General features: G+C 36.3%; 2 protein-coding genes across 3 annotated transcripts in view; one reads left to right on the forward strand and one right to left on the reverse strand.

Annotated features, from left to right (window-relative positions):
* The window catches only part of NF1 (neurofibromin 1), a 256,616-nt gene that overhangs the window by 184,434 nt on the left and 54,187 nt on the right, over nt 1-17,995 (forward strand). The window lies entirely within an intron of this gene.
* Nucleotides 7,497-15,936, reverse strand: EVI2B (ecotropic viral integration site 2B). The gene is made up of 2 exons (XM_004385391.3): nt 14,776-15,936; nt 7,497-9,324 (listed from the first exon to the last, which is right to left on the reverse strand). Exon 2 carries the CDS (start codon nt 9,306-9,308, stop codon nt 7,962-7,964), a length of 1,347 nt encoding a protein of 448 aa, XP_004385448.1. The 5' UTR covers nt 9,309-9,324; nt 14,776-15,936; the 3' UTR covers nt 7,497-7,961.

Below are 17,995 nucleotides of genomic sequence, written 5' to 3' on the forward strand. Positions count from 1 at the left end.
AAATTCTAGTAAGAAGACCAGACTTAATGGTCTGACTGAGACTGGAGGAAACCCGGAAAGTGTGGCCCCTGGGTACTCTGTCAGCCTAGAACTTTTAAAACAATTTCCAAGGCCAACTCTTCAGACAGGGATTGGACTGGACTGTGGGACATGAAGTGATACTCGTGAGGAGTGTGCCTCTTAGCTCAAGTAGATAGAAGAGACTAAACGGGCAGCTTCTATCCAGAGGTAAGATGGGAGGGCAAAGAGGGTTAGGAGCTGGTTGAATGGACATGGGAAATCAGGGGTGGAAAGGAGGAGTGTGCTGTCACAGTATGGGGAGAGCAATTAGAGTCACTAACTATGTATAAATTTCTGTGTGGGGGAAAAAGAAACTCTGCTTTTAATTTCAGTATGCCTCACTACATTGGTGTGGAAGTAGTTATCTAGTTCCATTATACTTACCAATACTTCTTTTAAAAAAAAAAAAGATATGTTACTTCATTAACTAATGGATTCAAATGAATTTGGGTTCAGGCTATATCAGGATTAGATCCTGCTGCATGTAATAGAAAATTCCAGTATAGCAGTAGTGATAGTGTTGCTCAGTTCAGGTTTGGGGACCTACCAGGTTACTTCCTATTATTACAAGATTATTTTAAAATTCTCAAAAAGAAAAAAGGAGAACCTTTTAATGTATTGGAATTATAGCAATCTGTCTTTGTTTTATGCTTTTAGAAATTTTGTTGAAGTAAAGTAATAGGATGTTATTATTCTGAAAAATAATTTTATAGGCTTAAGTTCGTTATAACTTATTTTAAATATTATTCAGAAACAATATTTCTGAATGTGGCACATTCAAATATATTCTTTTTTAAAGATAACTTTCAAGTCAGGAATTAAAACTATTTAGGCGACTGTTACTTTCTAGACTAAGCATTAAATTAATTAACATACTCTTTCGTGAAAGACAATGTCCTGAAATATATATTACATCAGCAGTGTGAAAGCTATGACAAATTACCTGCCAGAGAACAGTTGTCCTGTATTCATCAGCAGCTTGGAAACCTGACCAGTTTACCTTTATTTCTTAAGTTGATAACATTTGTTGTGCTTATTTAAGGATAAAAGTACTACATTGTCCATTTTTTGGTAATATGTTTGGCTCTTTAGACTTAATTTCCTGCTGAAAACAACTAAGAGTATAGAGTAAAATATATTTAAAAGCTTTCTAGAAGCATGGAAAAACTTACAAGTTAACGATTATCAGGTCAAAATCCAAATGAGTCAGTCCCTTCTCCTACCTCCCCCACGTTTTTTGTTTTCCTTCCATGGCTGTCTTGTTGCTGAGGGCAGTGGTGGTTCAGTGCTAGAATTTTCGCCTTCCATGTAGTAGGCTCGGGTTCAGTTCCCAGCCAGTGCTCCTCAAGCACAGCCAGCACATGTCTGTCAGTGGAGGCTTATGTGTTGCTGTGATACTGAACAGATTCAGCAGAGCTTCCAGACTAAGTCAGACTAGGAAGAAAGGCCTGGTGATCTACTTCAGAAAATCAGCCAGTGAGAATGCAATGAATCGCAACTGTCTGATTCCATTGCGCATGAGGACACCACGAGTTGAGGACTGACTGTACTACAGCTAACAACAACAGCTTGTTGGCAAAACTGAGTCAGTTGTTTTGTAGAATGCATCTTACTCTGGTTTTGCCTTTTTATTCTTTGGCCCCCATATTGCCTATGAATGGTTCCTAATGGTATTAACAAAATTGCTTATTTGCATGATTCCACAGTACTTTCAGAGTAATACCAGTGTTGCAACAAACAAAGACTACTGGATAAAGTTTAAGACTTCGTCACGCCTCTGTTTGTCCTTAGAATATATTTCAACAAGGATAGTCAATTCTGTGTTCTAATGTAACTCAGAATAATTCTTTTTTGTATATTTTTGTCTCATTAACTTGACATCAAGTTAGTTTTGTTCATTTCAGTTACTTTTCGGTTTTTAGGGATTACTTAAGTCAAAAGTGTGTAACAAGTATTTTTTTGAAATCTCACTTCTCTGTTCCCTCCACCCTATTCCCTTCATCCTCCTATTGATAATTATTTTCATTAGCTTTTGGTTGTATCTTAGCAGTATTTCTTATTGCTGTATGTGTATGTATTATATGTACCTATCCCCAGCCCTTCTTATGTAAAAGGTTTCATACTATATATACTGTTGTACGTCTTGTTGGTTTTTTTCCTTAGTAATATATTTTGAAGATCACTCATTCATTTTATGATGTGTATATAGTGCTGCATTTGGAAATGTACCATGGTTTTTTCAACCTGTCCCCTCTTGATGGGCATCTGGGTTTCCAGTCATTTGCTGTTACAGATAATGTTGCAGTGACTAACCTTGCACCTAACTACTTTCATATTTTTGCCAGTAATCTTTGGGAAAAATTCCTAGAAGTAGAGTTGCTGGATAAAAGGGTAAAGGTATTTGGAATTTTTCTGGTTACAACCAAATTCCTTCCCGTAGACTATACCTTTTTTGTAGTCCTTACCAGCAGTATATGTCTATTTCTTCATAGCCTCACCATAGACTTTGTTGAACTTTTGGATTATGTGAATTCTGATGGGTAAGGAGTATTTTGGTGTAATTAAAAAATGTATTCCCTTATGAGAGAGGTTGTACATCTTTACATACTTTTTTAAAGGACCATTTAAATTTTTTCTTCGGTGAGTGTTTATGTTTTGCACGTTCTTCTGTTGTATATATGGACCTTTTCTCTCTGTATTTAGGAGCTTTTTGAAGTTTAAAAATGTTAGCACTTTAAGTTGCAAATATTTTTTTCCAGTTTGCCATTTGTTGACTTAGTTTATGGTGGATTTTTGTGTTGTTGTCTTTTGTTTTATATTTAGAAGTTTCTTGTAAGGAATTTTGTTTTTTTGCTGTAGGATTTTTAGTCTCAGCTAAGAAAGTTTTTCCCACTTCTAGGTTATAAAGAAGTTCACACGTTTTCTTCTATCACTTGTATGATTTCATGTTTTATATTTAGATCTCTGGCCTATTTGGTGTTTATCCTAATGTAGTGTGAAGTACAAATCCAGTTTTATCCTTTCCCAAATGTCTATCCAATTGTCCCAACACTTTTCCCACTGATTTGATATTTGAGTCTATTTCTGGACTTTCCATTCTGTACCATTGATCTGTTTATCTAATCGTACAGCAGTACCACAGGGTTTTAATTATAGATGGTCAAATATTTTGCCACTTTATTTTTTGATCAGTTGTAGGTAACAACAACAATTACATATACTTCATTGTACACTCTCTGCCACCACCAAATATGTGTTTGATATATATATATTTCGGTGCATGAAGTAGGTTCTCTTCGGTCCTGCATTAGTGAAAAAAATGCTAAACCATGGCTCAGGAAATAAACTCAGCTTTTAGGACCACCTAAGCAAGTCATGTAGGAGCCCTGGTGGCACCGTGGTTAAGCATGCAGCTGCTAACAGAAAAGTCAGTGGTTCAAACCCACTAGCTGCTCCATGGGAGAAAGATACGGCAGTTTGCTTCCAAGATTCCTGCTGAAAAACCAAACCCGTTGCTGTCGAGTGAATTCCAACTCACAGCGACCCTATAGTACAGCCTTGGAAATCCTATCGGGCAGTTCTGCTCTGTCCTATAGGGTCGCTATGAGTTGGAATCACTTAATGGCAACGGGTTTGGGGTATTTTTTCTTTTTTTTTTAAGCAAGTCACAAGGAGCCCTGGTGGTAATGGTTAAGTGCTTGGCTGCTAATCTAAAGATGGAAGGTTTGAACCCGCCAACTGCTCCTTGGGAGAAAAGACTTGGCGATCTGCTTCCATAAGGATTACAGCCAGGAAACCGCATGGGGCTGTTCTACTCTGTCCTTATAGGGTCCCTGTGAGTTGGAATAGACCCACTGGCGTACAGCAACGACAAGCAAGACACTTACTCTCTAGGCCTCTTTTCTCAACTATTAAACAGAAGGAGTTGAACTAAATAGTCCTCGGGGTTTTTTCTGAATTTGGTTAATGCTAATTGTTAAGAGCACCACTGGTAACCATCTGGTATGTAGTTCAGTCTTCCTTTTATTCCCCTGCTCCTTGTTCTTTTTGCCATATTCATGAAATAAACTTTCTCTTCGGGATCCTGATTCTTTCATCTTTTCTGCAGGTTTTACTTTGTACCGGTATTTTCTTCTATCTTGTATTTTTATCTTGCATTTCTTTCCGCTCATTAAGCAAGGATTGCTACTGTTTGGCCGCTGAGCTTCCACTGACCTCAGTGGGGGGAAAATTGCCTGCAGTAAATGTGAATTATTTTTCCCCCTGGCAGAGAATTTCTTTAAAAAAAAAAAAAAATCAGCTACTGCCAGTAGTCTGTTCAGTTGTACAAAGAACAGAAGGAAAAAAGCTGCCTGTAGTGTTTGAAGAAATCAGACAAGACTGAGTAGGTTGCCAGCTCATGATTTATCAGAGATTGGTATTTCCCTGCGTTTCCCAATGCCCATCCTTTGAGAGGTCAGGAAAGAAGATGGTGAAAAAGAAAACGAAAAGTGTGGAAAGAGCCCTCTGAATAACTGTCTTACGTGTAAAGTGAGAAGGGTTATGATGATTCAAGATACATCTGAAGACTTGGACAAATGTAAAATATATACCTAATTTACACTAACTAAAATAATTGAAAGTAAAAAAAAGATAGGAAACTCTCAAACTTCTGATTGCTGCTGGGTAAATTAGCCTTAAAAGTTCCAACTTTGAAGAACAAATGAATGAAACTTTTTAATGTAGAAGACAGAAGAGAACTGTCTTAGTTCTCTAGTGCTGCTGTAACAGAAATACCGTAAGTGGTTGACTTTAACAAACAGAAATTTATTTTCCCACAGTTTGGGAGGCTAGAAGTCCAAGTTCAGGGTGCTGGCTCTAGGGGAAGGCTTTCTCTCTCTCTCAGCTCTGGAGGAAGATCCTTGCCTCTTTTGAGCTTCTACTCCTGAACGATCTTCATATGGTTTGGCATCTGTGTTTTCCATCTCTGCTTCTCTGGATTGCTTGTTTAATCTCCTCTATATCTTAAAAGAGATTGACTCAGGACGTACCCTACATTAATCCTGTCTCATTAATATAGCAAAGACAACCCATTCCCAAACAGGATTATAACCCAGGCATAGAGGTTTAGGTTTACAGCACCTATTTTGGGGGGACACAATTCAATGCATATCAAGATCCAACATGATATGACAGTAAACATCATGCTTATTAAGATAAGTAAGAAGCTCATGGAAGTGTTTCTGCAGATAAAAAGTTTTAATGTTCAGTAAAGGATGGTTTAAAAGATTTAAGGAGAAATATTGTATATAAAATTTCAGTGTTCAGAAGCTTGCTAGTTGTTATTAAAGACGGAAATTTGTGAGTCTCTTGAAAGACCACCAGTTACCGTGGAGTCACTTCCAACTCATGGCAAGTCATGTGTGTCAGAGTAGAACTGTGCGCCTTAGGGTTTTCATTGTCTGATTTTTTGGAAGTAGATCACCAGGCCTTTTTTCTGAGGTACCTCTGGGTGGACTCGAACCACCAACCATTCAGTTAGCAGCCAAGTGCTTAACTGTTAGCACCAACCAGGGACTTCTCTTGGAAGGCAGTGCTACAAATATTTATTCCTTTCTGAAAATCTCAGAACTACAAGAGGTTTTTCCAAGGCTAAGCTGTCAGTCAATAGGGCCACCCCATTTCATTCTAAGTGACTGTTTCTCCCTAAAGTTGGGCTGGGGGTAATGCACAAAAATACGCTCTCTACCTCTACCTTGGCAAAGGTTAGACCTCACCTATACTCTGTGATATCTCAAATTCATCAGTTGTTAGGTTATGGAGAAAAGATGAATTTCTGCATAAGAAAGGTGGTTTAGGAGCTTAAATGTAGAGTGTCAGAAAGTAGGAGTTTAGTGAAAATTGAGAACAGCTATATTTTGATACAATCTGTTTTTCCTGGAAAAATCATTCAAATTCTGAATGAAGCTGTCAGATTTTTGTTTTTTCCTTTATAAGGCTTCATTTTGTTTGGGTGCTTAAGGCATATAAAGAAGAAACTTTTTTGAGGCTAGTTTAAAATTTAAGCTTCCCCCAATAAGATAGGAAGGTGTCTACATTTTATGGTGCTTGCCCATATTTTTTTTCAGGGTAAATATCCCCAACCCAACGCCCAGTTTTATGTTTTACTATGTTTGTTTTACTGTTAACCATGAGACCAAAAAGGAAACTTCTCTGTTCTCAAGCATGCATTTTATTTTCTCATCCCCACAAACTTAGCATATTCATTTAATATTTGGAGTATTATTTTAGAACTTGGGAGTATATATTTAATCACATCCTCTCTCTCCCCTCTCCTCCTGAACTTTGAAATGGAAAAATAAAATTTTATTTATTCAAGGTAAGTTTACACACAGGGTTGCAAGAAAAAAAAGTATCTATTGGGTAATATTAAGTATATGTAGATTGCTTGTTTCCAAAATGGTTATGTTATTGACATATATACCATCCACATGTGTAAAACGTAGTATACTTTTAGTCAAAAAATGGATCACTATTACAATTTTTTTTAAATGAGTTTCACCTAACATATTACAGAATGGAAGGACCTGGAGGGCATAATGCTAAGTGAAATAAGTCAAGCATATAAGGACAAATATATGATCCTTCTTTTGTAAGACGACAAGAATAGATACATTTAGAGAGTCCAGTGTTCATTGGAGAGGAGGGCGAGGGAAAAGTACACTTTAGATCGTAGAGACTTATTTTTTCCTTTTTTTTTGGTGATGGGAAAAGTAGCACTGAATGTGGATGTAGTGAACACAGCATGACCAAAGTAAAAACAAATGTTTGAGCACATATGGATGGGTATAGGCGTATTGGTATAAGGGTGGATACAGATATGTACATAGAACAGATAGCATGTGTAAATATAAATACGTGGATGCAGGCACATGCATTCATTGAAGACACAAATACGGCTGCTCCACAGACATCACCAGACACTTTCCAAGATTGATTTTCTGTGTTTGAAAGCCTAGGACCATAGTCTCATGGCATAAACTCAGTCAATTGACATAACATACTTCACGAAAATCACCATCTGCATCCTAGTGAAGTGAGTAGCATCTGAGGGCTTAAAAGCTTGCTAACAGCCATCTAAGATACAACTGTGGGTCTCTACTGGCCAGGAGCAAAACAATAAGAAGGTAACCAAAAGCTCAGAAAAGAAACAAGTCTATAGGAGCTATAACCTCATCTACCCTGACACCAGAAGAACTATATGGTGCCAGGCTACTGCCACTGACTGTTCTGACCAGGGTCACAATAGATGGTGCCAGATAGAATGGGAGAAAAATGTACAGCAGAACTCAAATTCTTTAAAAAAAAAAAAAAAAAGTCCAGACAAACTGGAACAGTAAAGAACAGAGGACTCCCTGAGACACTCTGTAAACCTAGAACTGAGCCTATCCTCTGAGATTAGCCTTTAGTGAAATAGCAGAGTGGCACACAAAATAAAGGGTATTACCCATAAGATCGGTGCTCTGCTTAAAAACCATCAGTATGAAACCAAAAGGTCAATAATTACTCAAAAACAAAGATGAGTGGTAAGGGGGCAAGCAAACGAGTAGTGGAAATGGAATAAACAGAATGTTAACACATTGTGATAAATGTAACTAATGTCATTGAGCACGTTGTGCAGAAATTGTCAGATAGGAACCTAACTTGCTATGTAAATTTTCACCAGAAACTCACCGCCCCCACCAAAAAACAAATTAGTTTCACCTACACGCATAGTCTTTGAGCAGTTTTCACATAGTTCCTGAATGAAAATCCAAATTGACCACAAGTTGCCGTTGTATACATTTCATCACATGAAGAAAAACAAAAGATAGAGTCCTTTAAGAAGGATGGAAAATCATCTGCAAAGCAAGTTGTAATATTTATAATAATTCTGCAGGTGGGAGTGGCAGGGATTCATTGAGATCTTGATCAGAGTCAAGAGGAATAGGGAACTCCTCACACTGGATCTCATTGTTGGAATCTTCCAGGTTTTGCATAAAATCTACTGGTGGTGAGGGCAAGTTAAGTGAGTCGGGGGAAAGTGAGAATGACTGTTTGATCTCAGAATTATGATCTTCACAAGCTTGATTGAGACAGTCTGGAGGTGGCGGGAGATTGGTAGAATCATTTGGAAGAGGAGATACAATTGTCATTGTGGGTTTGTCTGATTGCTTATTCTCCTGTCCTTCCAAATCAAAAAGGGGAGGTGGCAGAGGCAGATCTGCATCATCCGAAGAAGAAACAGCAGTGCCAATTGTTGATCTATCAGCACTATCCTCTGATGTACCATTAACTTGATCTTTTGATTTTTCTGTTTTGGGGTTGTTGGAATCATCAGTGTTTTCATTTGATTCAAACAACTTAATTTCTAAGTCATCTGCTAAAAGCATGCTTTTGCTTGGTTTCCAGGTCATAAGTGAAACAATTGACGTACGTTTTCCAGGCACTTCATTTTCTCTAATGTTATCCATACATATGTCAGGGGTTTCTCCGTCGGCAAATGGAGACCTACCGGCCCAGTTTTGATCATTCAAAACTGGTTTTCTCAAGCATTTCCATAGTACAATCATGATTATAGCCACCAACATAGAAATCACAATTACAGCAACTAGTATGGCAGCTGTTAAATTAGAATTGACTATAGCTGTTAAGTTAGAATTGATTTTGGTAGTTTCTAAGATGAATCCTGGTGTAATCACGAGTGGATTTTTGACATTTGAAGTTGGTTGTGTGGTTAGACTATGAACAGTCAGTGGGATTGGTTTCCCAGAAGAGGTATGAGCAGATAATGATGGCTGTTGAGTAGAGGTGTAGACAGATGATGGTGGTGGTTGTCTGGTGGAAGTATGGGCAGATGGTGGTAGTTCTGATTGTCTGGGGAAGGTGTTGGCCATTGGTATTGGTTGTCTGGTGATATTATAGGCAGGTAGTTGCCCAGAAGTGTGTGCTGCTGGTTTTCCAGAAGAGACATAGGCAGCTGACGTGGGTTTTCCAGCAGTGACTTTGGTAGGTGGTGGTGGTTGTTCAGAAGAAATGTTGAATTGTTGAATTGGTTGACTCAAAGGATTCCCTGTTATATTTTGAGAATTAGCCAAGACATACGACACTGGCAATGTAAGTAAAGTCGACTGTGGCTGCTTCTTTCTTGTAACTGCCTCTGTCTCTGAGGAAAATGTATTGTTCAGGTATCCACAAAAGAAAATTAAGATGAAATATTTGAGATCCATTTCAGAATGTTTCCTCCTTACCAGTGAAAGACAAAAAAGAAAGACAATTAGGTATTATTTGGTGTCTAAAGTTGTATTTGACTTTTCATTACAATGCCTGGCATAAAGTAGGTAGGTATTTAATAAGTATTTATTATTCCTAAACTTGAAGTTGATGTACCATACACTAGTATAAACAACCTTGAATATACTCTTAACTGATCATACAGCATTTGGACCTCTCTTAATTCTTTTATGAAATCTGTTCTTGGCCCTGCTGCCCCTCTAGCTTCATTACATTACAGTGCTTCATTTCACAGTTATACTTCTCAAATATACGTAGACACTGTGTGTGGTCTAAAGTGAGGCATTTTATGCTAAGACTTTTTTTTTTCCAGTTACTTCTTAACATCAAGAAAAGAAAAATCTCAGGATGTTAGAGCCTAGTGTCTATGGTAGGTGAGGCATGGTTAGAAACTACAGTTTATCTATGATTTGTAGGCCAATCTGAGAGAGAGTTGATGTCCTGTTGCAAGGTACAGTAAAAGGTGAGGAGGAGTCCCCTGCCACCCCCACCAAGTTGAGCATACTTGGGTACTTTTCATTGCTTACTCTTCTACCACTTGGTACATAGTGATAATAAATGACTCTGATTTTTTTCCTGTACTACCTCTTCCTTTTTATTTGCTGATACTTCAAGCCTAAACTTTAAAATAATTCTCTTTTAAACTGCCCTATGTACCACTGATGAATTTGTCTTAAATGCATGTATGATTCCCTGTTTGAGAGTTCCCTGTTGCCTTCAAGATAAAATCCTAAACTTTTTAAATGGTTATTTTCTGAGTTTTCCTCCATCTGGCTTAAGTTTACCAGTTCAGACTCAATGTCTTATGATTGAAACTTCTCCTGCAGCCAGATTGCACCCCTTCCCCTCCTTACTATTTGCTCGTTTATGCTGCTTTTCACTCACCTAGGGTGTGTTCCTTTTTCCAAACCCAGTTTCTTCCCACTTCTGACTGCCTATCTAAACTTGTTTTCATCTTTTGGACCTCAGTTTAAATTCCCCTTCCTAAACCAAGTTCTCTGTGACAGACCACACAGCCCAAACAGATCAACCCTCTCTGAATCCCCCTAGTTTTTATTGTCTTTATGGTTCCTTAGATAATTCAAAATGTATGTACCTCATTCACTCTTTTATTCTCTTAAATAGTTGTGTTTATTTTTTATTACTTTTCATTTTCTTTTGATTACTCTTACTCCCTCAAACAAGATCATAAAGAACCCTAAAGAAAGTGGAAGGAAATGGGGAAAAAAAAAAAAAACTTATCTAGGACATTCTCTGTGCTGGGCTGTACCAGGTGTTGTATTCATTTTAAAACTTTGTTTCATTTAAAACCTTTAATGACTGTGAGGAAGGTGGAGGTATCCTTGATTTACAGATAAACAGATAAATAATTTCCCCAAGGTTATATCACGATCAGTAATAAGGTTAGGAATTTGTTAGGATCATTTGTTTCCAAATCATAGGCTCTATGTTCTTTCAGCTAACCCATACTGCCTCATGTTTTTATATTTTGATTCCTCTACAGCATAGTGGGATATGTGTGTGTGTATGTCTGTATATATGTATATATATATATATATACACACACACGCGTGTATAAATATCAAGAACTGTTGCCGTCAAGTCAATTCAGACTCATAGTGACCCTATAGGACAGAGTAGAACTGCCCATAGGGTTTCCAAGTAGCAGCTGGTGGATTTGAACTGCCGACGTTTTGGTTAGCAGCCGAGCTCTTAACCATTGTGCCACCAGGGCTGTGTGTGTGTGTGTGTGTGTGTGTGTGTGTGTGTGTGTGTGTGTAGGGGCTTGGTTAGGCTTCTTGGTTCCTTTTCGTTTTACTTTTTTACTGTTTATGACAGTAAAATCTAAGTCAGTAAATTCTGTTTTTATCCATTTTGCAAAAGGTTTAATAGGGAAAACAGTTGAAACTTTTGGCATAGATATGGGAATTTGAATCATCTTTAGGTGGTCATCATCCATTCAGTTCCTCCCCATTATTCTTAAAGATTATAAAAGCGGGGCGGGGAGCTTCATTAGAAAACATTATTCTTCACAGTTTCATTTTTATTTAAAAAAAAAAAAAATACTATTCAAAGCAACAGAAAGTATAGGCCACAAATTGTCTTCAGCCAAAAATGTTTCCTCTTTTGCTACATAGCTTAAAGTAAAGAAACCATACTCTTTCCTCTTTTCAGTTAGTTGAAAAAAGCATTGGAAAAGGAAGAACCCAAGCAGGAACGTAATTATAAACCCAGTTTAGGTTTGTAAGATTAATTTTGATAGGTTCACATCCTCTTTTGTAAACAGGAAGTTGGCAAGTCATTCAGTGTATGAGGTTTTTATTTGTCATTTAAGGGTTATGGTGGTATTAAAACCAGTTCCATTTTTTGCCTATCCTACCTCTTTCTCCCACTTTTCAGTTAGCTGTCTACCCTCCTAGGATCTGCTACTTCAGGATGCTAGAATCTGTGTTAGAATCCTACTGTAGCAATTCAGAATAATCCAGAAAATAAAGGAGCATGATTTTTCAAATGGAAGAATAGAGGGTGTAATAGTGAAGAAACTTTTTCAGCTCAGAGATATTGAGGCCAGTATCGTTAGCAGGTGTGGTAAGTTATTTAATGTATGTATTCGACAAATATATAACGGTGTATACCTGAAGTTATTTCTGCAAGGAAATAAGGCATAAAGAAAGAATATGGGACAAGGGAGTAAAAAGAAGAAAATTTAGGATAAAATGAAATAAAAAGGGCGTGTATAGGAAAAACAAGATAGTACAAAAGTACATACTAAACAAAAATTACAGTACATGCTAAAACAAACATTATAGTAAGCATCAAATATACAGAAAAAAGGGTAGGTCAGTTGACCAAAGAAGATATTGAAAAGAAGAAAAGTTAATGGAAAGATGGAAGAAAATGGTGGTTTCATGATTAGAAAGAATTTGGGAGAGAAGACTGAAGTGGATGAAAGAAGCAACCACATAATGCACTCTGTCATTGGCCTGTACTTGTGAATGCAGGGAATCCGTGAAGAGAAACGCTTTCTAAAATGGAGGACTTAAATGACCCATCTTCTCAAACTCATTTATCTTTCATTTCAGGCTCTCCTGTCTGCTGTAAGTGTCTTTGAGATTCTCTCTCTCTGTGATTTTTCCTGGTATTATCCAGAATCATATCTGCTATTTACTCCAAAGAATCTGTATACTCGCTATGTGGGATTTTTCTAGAAATCCCTATGTCTGCAACTCAGGCAAATTCCAAATCTGGCAACCTTCAGATGGCAATATTTTATGCATTATCTTAGACTGGCACTTCTTGATTTTAGTCCTTTGCTTTTCCTGAATATTTAAAATTTTCTAAAAAGAAGAAAAACATAGGCTGTTTTAACTAAGCATTTTAAAGGCAATTACAGTGAAGCAAGAGTCTCCATGTATTAGACATGTTCTCATAAACATAATGCTTAAATATATAAAGGATCCAGCAGTTAAAATTGATGCTAAGTGAGATACGGTAAGAAATATGTCACTGTCTTTTAAAGGGTATCAAGGAGATTTGGAGATGATATCACAGACCAAAATGCAGGAGTAGATGGCAGTATCAAAAATATGTGTATTCCAGTTACTTTAATAGCACAAAAGTAAGTAATAATTCAGATATAATAGATTAAAATTTGGTAGTATAATGTGGTTAATGTAGTTTTGAAACCATAAAAGGAAGAAAAAGAGCAATTTTATATCTTGAGGAAGATCTCAGAGGGAAGTTGACCTTGAACTATAATAGGGAGTATTCGATACCCATCTTTTATCAATAGCAGTAGCTACCGTTTGTTGAGCACCCACTAAATGCTAGGCACAGTCCTATTTTAATAAGCTAGGTGGTAGTATCTTCATCTCACAGAGAAAGAAACTAAGACTCAGAAAGTTGGGTAAGTTGCGAAAGTGTTATAGCTTTAAGTAGTGGCACTGGTACGGAAACCATGCCAATCTTGTACCATAGCCCATTTCTTCTATTATACTTCACTATATATGCTACACTGCCTTTCATAGTAAGATTATGAAGTAGGAATTCTTTATGAAGGAAGGAGATGTAAGCTCTCTGGGAACAGATACGTAAGTAACTTGTAACTAACAGGTAGTAAAGGGTAGGAAAATAACTACCAGAAAATCCATTTTAGTCCTGTGATTCTGTGGGGGAGAGGGGAAATTAACCTATGAACTGTCATATTTAGTAAGTTTACGGATGAATTTTGAGGTGGTTTTTAGAAGATAGGACATTGATGGGCCTCGGATTTGTATTGAGCAAATTCAGACTCTTTCCAGAATTCATAAATTCCTTCTAAGTAGAATTATGTAGAATTTAATTGAGAAACACAAGCACTATTAAACTTTAAATTTAGGACTGCCCCTTGAGAAATATATAGAGAAACCCTATCTGTAAAGGAGATAAAAATCTTTTATTTTCTGACATCTGTAATATTGACTTGCATAAGGGAAAGTTATTAGTATTTATATGAAGTGTCAAAATAGTATTGTTATTACCCTCTATGAATTTATTATCTCTTGAAATTACAGGTCTATATAGACTTTTCATAATTTTTATTTTGGAGAGTATTTACTTAGTAATTGCAGTTTACTGAAGGAGTAGGCATCTTTTATGCATAGTAGCAGTTTCTATTGTTTGTTCTGTGGGTGTTAACAAAGATTTTTTCCTTACGTCTATCTTGTACTGTTTACCAAAGGCTCAGATAACATATGTCACATAAATCTATAGATGATGTGGTTGTATGTAACACATTTTCTCATAACATTTTTGTCTTAGCAAGTTTTAAAAATGAGCTATAATATTTTCATCTTATTGCTACTTCAAAAGTTCTATTTCTGTAAAAAATAAAGCATATATAATAATTATAATTATGTACATCATCTAATTTCCTTTGATTTTATTTTTTTAATTAAGTGAAGGTGACTATTCTTACTTTGGAAACTAAAGATTTAAAAAGTTTTAATGTATAGATTATATACAGGAAAATTTTATAGAAAGCAAATCAGAATTTTTAGTGATTAGTATTTTGGAGATTTTAAATTCAGTCATATCCCGTGGATTCTAGTTCTGTATCTCACCATTTAGCTTTATCTGCGAAGGCTATAGTTTATATTCTATTAATTACAGAACTCAGGTTAACAAACATTGTGATTGAATAAACCTAAAAGGGCTTATATTATAAAAACCTAGGTAAAAATATTTCTCCAGGGCAAACTCAGCACAGTATTTTCCATGCAATAAAACCACAAGCCCTGTTATAGACATCTTTATCAGAGTTGTTTAACTTAGGTTTAAAATACTAATGACATTGTTAGTTTATAAAATAAATTTTACATAAAGTAAAATCAAACCAGATTGCCTGTGTGAAAATTTTCTTACCTCAGCTGTTAACTTCTTTTGTAGAACGCTAAATTCTTGTTCTAACTGGACATTTTGGTGATTTGACTAAGAAAGCAAAAGGAGTGGTTCAGTTCAGATTAAAAATGGTCCCCTAGCAGACTGAAATGGTTTCTGTAGAAAAAGAGGAAGTTTATCAATAGTTCCGGAAGTGGAATAAGCCACAAAATGACTAAGAAATGCACTAGTTTAACAAAACTTATTTTGAAACACAATTTGGAGCTACATGATTTCATTGCTTTTAATTGATGTTTGTCTGAGTAAACATTTGAGACTCTCTAATAATAGGATTATATAATTTAAATATCTAGAATGGAGCCCTGGAGAGAAAAATTGTGTATTCTGAGGAAAAGCAGTGAATGATCACTCATAGCAAGATATTTTTCGTAAGAAGTGAATGATGTGTTCTGTTTATTTGTATAACCTTAGGCAAGTTGCTGTACTTCTGAGCCACCATTTCCCTCTCTGGTGTAATAGTCCCTTTATTGGGTTGTTGTGTGGATTAAATAAGAACATGTATAAATGCTTCCCACACATTAGGTAGCCAGTAAAAGTTAAGGTTATTTCCTCGTACATAATTTAGGCAAAAACCAGATTAAAATATATTTAAATTATTTTGACCAAATACTTTACTAAGTGGTTTTTTTAGTTCAAGTCCACAACTGTTTATTTGATGTACCCACAAAGTAGGTGCTTCTCAGTGGAAATTAAAACAAGTTGGGAATCATTTTTTAAATAAGAGTTTACTAAGCAAAGTGTATTGAAAACAGTATAAGTCAGTCTGAATAAAAATTTCTTTGGGCAAGTCACTTAGTCTTCTAGCCTCTTTCCTCATCTGAACAAGGGAGGTTATAATTCCTAATTTACAAGCTTATTATGGGGATTAAATAAATATAAAGTGCCTAGCATAGTGCCAATTGTAATAGATAAAATAAATATTAATCCTTGCCTACATAAGTCTGAGTAGACTTCGAGAGCAACTGGTTTTGCTTTCCCCTGGTCACTGTAGAGGAGCACAGAAATTGTCAAGACCTAGTTTTTTATATATACTCATAGGTCACTATGAGTCGGAATGGACTTGATGACAACAGGTTTGGTTTTTATGTAAATACATATGTAATTTATTTAATACACACAGCAGACCATACACAAATTCAACAATTTCTGCATGTACAGTTCATTGACATTGATTACATTCTTTGAGTTATGCAACCATTTTTACCCTCCTTTTCTAAATTGTTTCTCCCCCATTAACTCACTGCCCCCCATTTAATCTTTTGAGTTGCTGTTGTCAATTTGATTCCATATAGATAGATCTTAAAAGAGCACAATGCTCAGGCAGACATTCTTTACTAGTTAAGCTAAAATATTATTTAGTTTTAAGAGACAGAAGACTTCAGGGGATATTTTTGGTTTAAGGTTTAAGATTTAAATTTTATCTCGGGAAAATAGTTTCAGGGATTCATCCAGCCTCCATGGCTCTAGAAAATCTGGATTCCATGAGAATTTGAAATTCTCTTCTGCATGTTCCCCATTTTGATCAGGATTTCTCTATATAATCTTTGATCAGAATGTTCAGTAATGGTAACTGGGCACCATCCAGTTCTTCTGGTCTCATGGCCAAGGAGGCAGTTGTTCATGAAGTCACTTAGCCACACATTCCATTTCCGACTCACATTCCTGACTCCTTCTGATGCTTCAGGTGAATAGAAGCCAACTGCTGTGCCTTGGATGGCCTTTTGCAAGCTTTTAAGGCCCCAGGCACTACACAACAAACTAGGAGGTAGAAAAGAAGCGCTAAACACATTATTAGGCCAGTTAACTGGGATGTCCCATGAAACCATGACCCTAAACCTCCAAACCAAGAAGTCAAATCCCATGATGTGTTTGGTTGTACATAAGCAGCCTCATCAGCCTCTTTTTTTTGTTGTGGTTGTAAATATATCATACAACTCTTGCTAATTCAGCTTTTTACAGGTGTACTGCTTATTGACAGCAGTTACATTAATTGACTGTGCAACCCTGCCCTAAATCAATCTGATTTTTCTATCACCACAAACTGAAACTCAGTACTACATAAACAATAACCCTTCCTTTTCCCCTTGCCGCTTTCCTCCCACCCCTAGTAAACTTTGGTCTCTATACAATAGCCTTTTCTTGTCTTTTTATATAAGTGAGGTCGTATAATATTTATCCTTTTGTAATTGACTTATTTCACTCTGCGTAATGTCTTCAAACTCCATCCATACCATAGCATGTATCAAGACTTCATTTCTCCTACTGGCTGAGTAGTGTTCTGTTGTGTGTACATACACATTTTGTTTATCCATTCATCTGTTGATGGACATTTAGGTTGTTTCCACCTTTTGGCTAGTGTTAATAGTGCTGCAGTGAACATAGGTATACAAGTCTCTGTCTGAGTCTCTGCTTTCAACTCTTTAGGGTATACCTAGGAGTGGAATTGCTGGGTCATATAGTAGCTCTATTTTTAGTTTTTTTGAGGAACCGCCACACTGTTTTCTACAACAGCTATACCATTTTGCATTCCCACCAGCAATGGACAAGAGTTCCAGTTTCCCCACATCCTTGCCAGTATTTGTTATTTTCTGTTGTTTTGTTTTTTGTTTTTATCTTAGCCATCCTCGTGGAAGTGAAATGGTATCTCGTTGAGGTTATGATTTGCATCTCTGATAGCTAATGACGTTGAGCATCTTTTCATGTGCTTGGTGTCCATTTGAATGTCCTCTTTGGTGAAATGTCTATTCAGGCTCTTTGCCCATTTTATGATTGGGTTATTTGTCTTTTTGTTGTTATGTTGTCAGAGTTTTAGATATATTTTAGTTATTAGATTCTTAACGAATGTATAGTTTCCAAAGATATTCTCCCAGTTGGTAGCTTGCCTTTTTGCTTTTTTGGTAAAGTCTTTTGATGAACAAAAGTTTTTAATTTTTATGAGGTCTTATTTATTTTGTCATTTGCTGTTTGTGCTTTTGTTATTTATTAGATAATCCATTGTTAAAAGCTAGGCCCTACAGCACTACCCCAGCATTTTCTTCTAAAAATTTTATGATTTTAGTTTGCACATTTAGGTCCTTAATCCATTTTGAATTTGTTTTTGTGTATGGTGTGAGGCATGGATCCTGTTTCATTTTTTTGCATGTGGAAATCCAATTTTCCCAGCAGTATTTATTGAAGAGACTCT

The sequence above is a fragment of the Trichechus manatus genome, unplaced genomic scaffold, assembly GCF_000243295.1.
Source record: "Trichechus manatus latirostris isolate Lorelei unplaced genomic scaffold, TriManLat1.0 scaffold00138, whole genome shotgun sequence".
NCBI lineage: Eukaryota > Metazoa > Chordata > Mammalia > Sirenia > Trichechidae > Trichechus > Trichechus manatus.